Source organism: Chanos chanos, chromosome 7 (genome assembly GCF_902362185.1).
Source record: "Chanos chanos chromosome 7, fChaCha1.1, whole genome shotgun sequence".
Lineage (NCBI taxonomy): Eukaryota > Metazoa > Chordata > Actinopteri > Gonorynchiformes > Chanidae > Chanos > Chanos chanos.
In genome coordinates this window covers 175386-185385 of record NC_044501.1, presented here as the reverse complement: position 1 = coordinate 185385, position 10000 = coordinate 175386, and the positions used below count along the sequence as shown (strand labels likewise).

At 40.5% G+C, this 10000-nt stretch overlaps 1 protein-coding gene across 1 annotated transcript in view; it reads left to right on the top strand.

The window, feature by feature from the left end:
* Nucleotides 1-10000, top strand: part of LOC115817056 (cAMP-specific 3',5'-cyclic phosphodiesterase 4C-like) — a 48943-nt gene that overhangs the window by 35926 nt on the left and 3017 nt on the right. The window contains exons 13-16 of the mRNA XM_030780297.1: nucleotides 829-993; nucleotides 1831-1930; nucleotides 8580-8734; nucleotides 9718-9840. Of these exons, the coding sequence (XP_030636157.1) occupies nucleotides 829-993; nucleotides 1831-1930; nucleotides 8580-8734; nucleotides 9718-9840 (543 nt within the window). The remainder of the gene's footprint in view (nucleotides 1-828; nucleotides 994-1830; nucleotides 1931-8579; nucleotides 8735-9717; nucleotides 9841-10000) is intronic.

The following is a 10000-nucleotide window of genomic DNA, read 5'->3' as shown; positions in this document are numbered from 1 at the left end:
GGTGTGTGTGTGTGTGTTTTAGCGATGTGTGTGTTTTAACGGTGTGTGTGTGTTTTAACGATGTGTGTGTGTGTGTGTGTGTTTTAATGATGTGTGTGTGTGTGTGTGTTTTGACGATGTGTATGTATGTGTGTTTTAACGGTGTGTGTGTGTGCGTGTTTTAACGGTGTGTGTGTGTGTTTTAGCGATTTGTGTGTGTGTGTGTTTTAACGGTGTGTGTGAGTGTTTTAACGATGTGTGTGTGTGTGTTTTAACGATGTGTGTGTGTGTGTGTTTTAACGGTGTGTGTGTGTGTTTTAACGATGTGTGTGTGTGTGTGTTTTAACGGTGTGTGTGTGTGTGTGTTTTAACGATGTGTGTGTGTGTTTTAACGATGTGTGTGTGTGTGTGTGTGTTTTAACGATGTGTATGTGTGTGTGTTTTAACGGTGTGTGTGTGTGTGTGTTTTAACGGTGTGTGTGTGTGTTTTAGCGATTTGTGTGTGTGTGTGTTTTAACGGTGTGTGTGTGTGTGTTTTATCGGGGTGTGTGTGTGTTTTAACGGTGTGTGTGTGTGTTTTAACGGTGTGTGTGTGTGTTTTAGCGATTTGTGTGTGTGTGTGTTTTAACGGTGTGTGTGTGTGTTTTAACGGGGTGTGTGTGTGTTTTAACGGTGTGTGTGTGTGTGTTTTATCGGGGTGTGTGTGTGTTTTAACGGTGTGTGTGTGTGTGTGTTTTAACGGTGTGTGTGTGTGTTTTAGCGATTTGTGTGTGTGTGTGTTTTAACGGTGTGTGTGTGTGTGTTTTAACGGGGTGTGTGTGTGTTTTAACGGTGTGTGTGTGTGTTTAGGAGAGGGAGCTGCTGAAGTCGTTTCATATCCCTGTCGACACGTTTGTGTCATACATAATGACTCTGGAGGACCATTACCATGCCAACGTGGCGTACCACAACAGTCTGCATGCCGCAGACGTCACTCAGTCTGTTCACGTGTTGCTGTCATCCCCTGCTCTCGATGTGAGTCTGTCTGCTCTCCAGCCGATTTCCACACAAACAGATATTCTGATGGATGCTGTTTTCACACAGTTTGAGATCCAACTAATATTCACATGTATTGAACCTCTCGCTGTAAGATTTCACCCAAGATTGCCTACCTCCCCACCCTGCTTATTCATATATACTGATATCGGGGTGTGTTCGGTGGAAGCTGTGTTAGTGAGTGTGTCAGTGATCACTGTGTTAGTGAGTGTGTTAGTGAGTGTGTCAGTGATCACTGTGCTAGGGAGTGTGTCAGTGATCACTGTGTTAGTGAGTGTGTCAGTGATCACTGTGTTAGGGAGTGTGTTAGTAGACACTGTGTTAGGGAGTGTGTCAGTGAACACTGTGTTAGTGAGTGTTTGGTGGAAGCTGTGTTAATGAGTGTGTTAGTGAACACTGTCTTTGTGAGTCTGTGAGTGAACTGTGTGTTAGTGAGTGTGTTAGTGAGTTTGTCAGTGAACACTGTGTCAGTGAATACTGTGTTAATGAGTGTGTTAGTGGACACTGTTAGTGAGTCTGTGAGTGAACACTGTGTTAGTGAGTCTGTGAGTGGACAGTGTGTTAGTGAGTTTGTTAGTGTGCACTGTGTTAGTGAGAGTCAGTGAACACTGTGCTAATGATAGGATATTTTTATTGTAGGCTATCTTATCCATTTATAATATGTTAGATTCTACACAAACATAAACTCACCCCCTCAACACACTGATACTCCACCTCTCTCTCTCCCCCCTCTCTCTCTCCCTCTCTCTCTCTCTCTCCCTCCCTCTCTCTCTCTCTCCCTCTCTCTCTCTCTCTCTCTCTCTCTCTCTCTTGCAGGCGGTCTTTACTGATCTGGAGGTTCTTGCTACTCTCTTTGCTGCAGCCATTCATGATGTGGATCATCCTGGAGTTTCCAACCAGTTCCTCATCAATACAAGTAAGAACTGACCAGTATGGCTCCAATACAGCACCAATCAATAACATTAGTGTCGGGTATTTGGTTATGTGGTTGACAAAGGTTTAGTCCGTTTTGGGGGTTCTTTCTGGCAAAAGGCTGGGATGTCATAGGGGTGTGTCATCCTGCTGCTCCATCACAGGCTGTTTAGATGAACTTGGTACAACAGTGAAGGATGTTTCAGCATAAACAAGGTACTTATGTCTTTTTCTCGGAGGAATCTGGGTAAGTGGAATTTTTCTCCTTATTTTGTTGCTAGTTTCTATAGCAACGGGGGTCACAATTTCCAGTGTGCCACCGTTTATTTCTAATGTTGACACTGAGTGTGAGATCGACCATTTTGGACAGATTATTTCTAATGTTGACACTGAGTGTGAGATCGACCATTTTGGACAGATTATTTCTAATGTTGACACTGAGTGTGAGATCGACCATTTTGGACAGATTATTTCTAATGTTGACACTGAGTGTGAGATCGACCATTTTGGACAGATTATTTCCAAAGTTGACACTGAGTGTGAGATCGACCATTTTGGACAGATTATTTCTAATGTTGACACTGAGTGTGAGATCGACCATTTTGGACAGATTATTTCTAATGTTGACACTGAGTGTGAGATCGACCATTTTGGACAGATTATTTCTAATGTTGACACTGAGTATGAGATCGACCATTTTGGACAGATTATTTCTAATGTTGACACTGAGTGTGAGATCGACCATTTTGGACAGATTATTTCTAATGTTGACACTGAGTGTGAGATCGACCATTTTGGACAGATTATTTGTAATGTTGACACTGAGTGTGAGATCGACCATTTTGGACAGTTCGCAGGCTCTGTCAGGTTGGTGCCACTTCACTGTCAAAACCCTTATCCTTAAAACTTCAGGTAGTTTAAAAACTAACCTTAAAACTTCAGGTTGTTTAGCAGGTAGGTGTTTCTGTTCTTCAGTGAGCTGATTTTCGATGTTTGGATCAGATTTTTTTATGAGTGAGAGTTGCAAATGCAGAGGGAATCCAGGCACATAGAGTAGAGACACATAGAGTTAGGGTTATTTACTAGATTTACTGGCCTAAAAAATTGTTTACAGCGTGTCCTTTTTTATATTTACAGTATAAAAGATTCATGATATAGATGGTTCTCAGAGATCTGGATGCTATGGGATATAGATTGATTTGATAATCGAACGGTGTTCATATCAATAAGTTGACTTTAAGATACACTGTATAATGAGTACATGGTTAGCAGTACTATAGTTAATGCTGGGATTATGATGTGGGCATAAGGACAGTTTAATCTTGGTTCCACAAGCAGATTGAGTCAGCATCACAGGTGGGCCACCCGCTCAGGTTGGGATCAAGGGATTCTAGATCTGACTTTGGGATCTTGCAGAAGGTCTGGGCAGGAGTGACAGGAGTACACAGGCCTTGTGCTGGGAGGAGGTGCTTTGGACTGGTACCTTGTAGACCTCAGAATAGGTACATCAATGTTGGGGTAGAATAGAGATAAGAGAAGAGCAGAAAAGAAAAGAAAAGAGCCAGAAAAGAGAGAACAAGTCTGTTAAGTAGGTTGAAGCAACATACGGTTCTTTAAAATGTTTAAAAATGATTTTGATTTGATTTGAAAGCAGCACAAGTGCTCCAGCAATGCTAACGCTACAAAAAGCAAAAACAAAGTTATATCACAGCTTTGTTCAGCGGTTTGTATCAGTCTTCTTACATCCCGGATTTTCACTGTTTTACTCAGGATAATTTCTTTAATTAGATAAAACTAAAGTTTAGCTAAGTTATTGTGTGTTAGTCAGATTATAGTGTGTTAGGTTACTGTGTGTTAAGTTATTGTTATTAGGTTATTGTGTGTCACCTCCTTCCAGGATTTACTTGAGTGATCTCATGAAGTGATTCTCTCATTTTTATGACGAGGGTTTGTTTAGCTCTTGTCGATGCTTCTGAGCCTTTGTTGGAACCAATTCTTTTTCTGCTGTGCAGCGCTTTGCGTACAGTCAAGTTATCACGAAGGGGAAGAGTGTTGAGTTACAGTATAAGTAAGTAAGTTTGGGAGTATGCGAGTGTTTAGTTACAGTATAGGTAAGTCTGGGAGCATTCTGTAAAGTCGAGTTACAGTATAAGTATGTTTGGGAGTGTGTGAGTGTTTAGTTATGGTACAAGCAAATTTGGGAGTGTGTAAGTTTTCTTACATTATAAGTAAGTATGTTTGGGAGTGTGTGAGTTTGGAATTACAGTATAAGTAAGTTTGGGAGAGTGTGAGTGTTGAATTACAAACATAAGTAAGTTTGGGAGTGTTTACTTGCAGTATAAGTAAGCTTGGGCGTGTTTTTTCCCATTCATTCATTCATTCATTCATTCATTCAACCTTCAACCTACTTCTTGGGGATACATTGAGGGTAACCCTCATTTTCAATGATGCCAAGATTAGAAATACCAATAAAACATAATGATTAAAACTGTAAAATAAATAAAACAAAATAAAACCAATAAAACAGTAACATTAACAAACTAGGACAATAAAGTACTGTCAAAAGACAGGTAAAATTTCCAGCTGAAGTCTAGCTGAAGTCAGAGAAAACAGTTACAAATTTGAATTGTCCACAATAGGGTAGAAAGTTCAGAGCGAACGCGGGGGCCAGTCATTTGAGCGGATTCAATAAGGTCTAGAATTCCAGTCTTGAGATGTAAGGTGGTAGTTTTCAGACCATTGCCTTGTAAAGAAACAGAACCAGTGGTTATTTCGCCTCTCTGCCAAAGATGACCAACCCACTTTATCATACAGGACACAATGGTGAGGACCATACCTATCACCAGTGATAAATCTGGAATAAGAATAAGAGACTGTGTCCAGGGATTTGGGGGTGGAAGGAGCAGCATTTCTAAAAATTACATCTCAACAATCCAGCAGTTGTAGTGTGGATGGAAGGGCTAAATGGAAAAAATAATTACGCGTTTTCAGATTTACCCAGGATAGTGTGGAAATTCAGATTTACCCAGGATAGTGTGGAAATTCAGATTTACCCAGGATAGTGTGGAAATTCAGATTTACTCAGGATAGTGTGGAAATTCAGATTTACCCAGGATAGTGTGGAAAGGGGAAACACCTCCAGAGGCATCATGCCAAAGAACACAGCGAGTTCAACCAGACAGAAAAAGTTCAAGTTCAAGTTCAAGTTTATTTAGAGCCCAATATCACTGTTTACAGTCTCAAAGGGCTTTACAGGCCACAACAGTCAAATCAAAACATGACGATTCGAAAGAAGCAGAGTTAACATTGGCGGGGGCATTGCAAAGGCGCGAGAAACTTCACAGTGATAGTGTGAAGGCGAAAAAAATACATTTTAAAAATAAATATAATATATGTATGCATGTATTTGTTACGTTTTGTGTTACAAAGTTAGGAAAGCAATGTTTCAGTCAAGCCTGATGTTGCCTTACACATAAAAGAATGATCCCAGTCTCTTCCACACAGTGAGGCACACAGCTTATTAATTAAACACTGGTATCGGATTGGTACTCGGTATCAGCCAATGCCCTAAGCCTAGGTATTGGTATCAGTATCGGGACTAAAAAAGTCGGATTGCGCATCCCTAGTGTTGAGTTACTTTATAAGTAACTAAGTCTGGGAGAGTGTGAGTGTTGTCAGCATTGCAGCAGCTCTGTATCACAAAGCTCTTGACATCTCTCAAAAGTGCATCGTACATAAAAGTAAAGCCTGTCACGGTATAACACTGTCATGTCGCCCACTGCCTGTTCCACAGTCAAAATTGTTAGTGATAGGGTAAAGTAAATATTATTATTATTATTATTATTATTATTATTATTATTATTATTATAGGGTAAAGTGGAGAAGGTGAAGTTAATGATGAGAATGGAGTTGAATGCATCATTGTTATTGATAGGAAAAAATGAAGATGATGAAGTGAATGGTGAGAATGGAGTCAAAGGTGTCATGATCACCGGTACTAGTTGAGGAAGCCCTTGTTCATACAATTGCACATAACGTTGAGGTGATGATTCTCTCTCTGATTTTTCAGATATTGTGTCCCAGCCAGAAGATGACAAGAATTTGTAATAATAATGTGGTATTGAGAATGTCACCTACTGTTTTTCTGTTATCATCATATAGTTACTGTCAGACCTTGTTTTATCAGTATGGACACTCCAAGCTCCGTCTTTAATTTGGAAAGAAAGACATGGCTGTACAGGCAGGTGCTTCATCATTGGGATTTTAATGTGAATCTGACGACAGAAGATTGGCATAGATTTTTATGCAGATGTGTACAGTACATGTGATTGTGACTCATCTTAGGGAGATACCTACAGGCCTGTCTAACCTGGGATGAGCTCAGTCTAAGGTGTGAAATTCTGATTACAGAATGTCAGGAGCTGACCAGAGTGCAGCTGATACTGATGAGGTGTCAGTAATTCATTGACACTACTGAGTATCATTTTGTGGCAGCAGTTCTGATGGACAACAAAATTAAATATTTACCGAGTTTCTAAACTAACAGAGTTTGTAGAACTGGTAAAACATGAGAAAAACAATATCATGTAGCTCATGTTTTGAGAGAATTTTAATGGTATACTCAAACTCAACACTGACCATAACATACTCTCTAGATGTCTGTCTAAGGGTCTAAAGGATTATATGGACACGCTGGTCCATGCTCATCAACTTTATAAAGTTCCTAATGGCAGTCAGCTCTGCAGTGGGGCAGGACAGGCATTAAATGCCTGGAGGTCTGTTTAGGCACTGCAGGGCATCATGAAAAGACTTGGGAGGGAGCAGGGGAAAAGGTGTGTGGAGAGTCGTCTAAATGGACATGGGTCCTGCCCCAGCTGTCCTATAGGGGGAGAGTTCTGGTCACCAGTAACCTGATTGCTCCCATACTGGGGCACAGAGTTATAGTACTAGAGTCAGTGATCTCACTAGTGGGTCATAATATTACGAGGATAAGGTCCTAATATTATGAGGATAAGGTTGTAATTTCAGAAGAGCAGAAGAGGATCAGGGGAGCAGTCTGCCGTAATGTGGTGCTGATGTGGCAAAAAGATTAAGTATTTCATTATTTGTGAAACCTATACTAAATAAAGTATAACTTCACATAACTAACCCTAACCCTATACGAAATAAAATATAACTTCACATAACTAACCCTAACCCTATACTAAATAAAATATAACTGCACATAACTAACCCTAACCCTATACGAAATAAAATATAACTTCACATAACTAACCCTAACCCTATACTAAATAAAGTATAACTTCACATAACTAACCCTAACCCTATACTAAATAAAATATAACTTCACATAACTAACCCTAACCCTATACGAAATAAAATATAACTTCACATAACTAACCCTAACCCTATACTAAATAAAGTATAACTTCACATAACTAACCCTAACCCTATACTAAATAAAATATAACTTCACGTAACTAACCCTAACCCTATACTAAATAAAATATAACTTCACGTAACTAACCCTAACCCTATACTAAATAAAATATAACTTCACATAACTAACCCTAACCCTATACTAAATAAAATATAACTTCACATAACTAACCCTAACCCTATACTAAATAAAGTATAACTTCACATAACTAACCCTAACCCTATACGAAATAAAATATAACTTCACATAACTAACCCTAACCCTATACGAAATAAAATATAACTTCACATAACTAACCCTAACCCTATACGAAATAAAATATAACTTCACATAACTAACCCTAACCCTATACTAAATAAAATATAACTTCACATAACTAACCCTAACCCTATGCTAAATAAAATATAACTTCACATAACTAACCCTAACCCTATACTAAATAAAATATAAATTCACATAACTAACCCTAACCCATGTAGGAGATTAGCCTACGTTAGCTCTGGCAGTGTCATGGTTGTGTTCCTCAATTAGGGCGGTTGGTAGCGAGGTTCACAATATTCACATAGACATTTATTAGTTTAGAGTTTAGTTCATTTGTTTTTTTGATTGGATTAGGAACTCAATGTTGGTTTTAAAATGATTTTCTTTTCTATGATGATTATGGTTATACATGTTTATTGCTGGGTTTCTGAAAACCGTAAACCAGTATTACATTTAAGAGTTCATAATTATTATAATAGTTTACTGAAGAACACTTAGCCTATATTAACACTTTAATATCCTAAAATTTGAAGTGTAATAAAAACAAAAACAAAAAAAACAGGATTGTTACTCGAATTAGTGTTATTCGAATACAAATACAAATAATTTTGCTGCCTCCACAAATGCAGATACAAATACAAATGCAAATACTGGGCTCTCTGTACATCTCTGCTCTGCTATAACAATCTCTCTAGTCTATAACAATCTCTCTAGTCTATAACAATGTCTCTTATCTATAACACTCTCTCTAGTCTATAACAATCTCTCCAACTATGTAAAATTGTCAGGAAGGAGAAGATACACTGCTCTATCAATGTACCATTAAAATATGGTTAAAATACCCCCCTCCTCTCCCTTTCTCTCTTTCTCTCTCTCTCTCTTTCTCTCTCAATCTCTCAATCTCTCCCTCTGTCTCTCTCTCACTCTCTCTCTCTCCCTCTGTCTGTCTCAGACTCAGAGTTGGCACTGATGTATAATGACGAGTCTGTGTTGGAGAACCATCACTTGGCCGTCGGCTTCAAGCTGCTCCATCAGGAGAACTGTGACATTTTCCAGAACCTGAGCAAGCGGCAGCGTCAGAGCCTGCGCAAGCTTGTCATCGATATGGTGAGACAGGCCTGACTGTGGTGAGACAGGGCTGACTGTGCCATTGATATGGTGAGACAGGCCTGACTGTGGTGACACAGGGCTGACTGTGCCATCGATATGGTGAGACAGGGCTGACTGTGTCATTGATATGGTGAGACAGGCCTGACTGTGTCATTGATATGGTGAGACAGGCCTGACTGTGGTGACACAGGGCTGACTGTGCCATCGATATGGTGAGACAGGCCTGACTGTGGTGACACAGGGCTGACTGTGCCATCGATATGGTGAGACAGGCCTGACTGTGTCATTGATATGGTGAGACAGGCCTGACTGTGTCATTGATATGGTGAGACAGGCCTGACTGTGGTGACACAGGGCTGACTGTGCCATTGATATGGTGAGACAGGGCTGACTGTGGTGAGACAGGGCTGACTGTGTCATCGATATGGTGAGACAGGGCTGACTGTGGTGAGACACGGCTGACTTTGGTGAGACACGGATGACTGTGTCATTGATATGTGAGACAGGGCTGACTTTGGTGAGACAGGGCTGACTGTGTCATCGATATGGTGAGACAGGGCTGACTGTGATGAGACAGGGCTGACTGTGCCATTGATATGGTGAGACAGGGCTGACTGTGGTGAGACAGGGCTGACTGTGCCATTGATATGGTGAGACAGGGCTGACTGTGATGAGACAGGGCTGACTGTGTCATCGATATGGTGAGACAGGGCTGACTGTGGTGAGACAGGGCTGACAGTGTCACCGATATGGTGAGACAGGGCTGACTGTGGTGAGACAGGGCTGACAGTGTCATCGATATGGTGAGACAGGGCTGACTGTGGTGAGACAGGGCTGACTGTGGTGAGCAGGCCAGTAATCTGAGAGTTATGATTTCCGATCAAACCAGGTGGTGGGACAAAAGGTAAAGCTAAGCTCCAGTTGGAGCAGAGCTTGTAGATGCAGTACAGACATGGTATTAAATCCTCGGTCCTCTCTAGGTGTTGGCCACTGACATGTCCAAGCACATGAGTCTGCTGGCTGATTTGAAAACAATGGTGGAGACCAGGAAAGTCACCAGCTCAGGAGTTCTTCTGCTTGACCATTACACAGAACGTATACAGGTGTGTGTTATGTTACTATGTCTGTTTTAATTATGGATGTACATGTTTAAGTCTGTGTGTGTGTGTAAGGGTGTGTGTAAGAGTGTGTGTGTGTGTGTCACCTTATAACCTTGACACTGTAGTTTGTCCTTGACACTGTAGTTTATCGTTGAAATAAAAT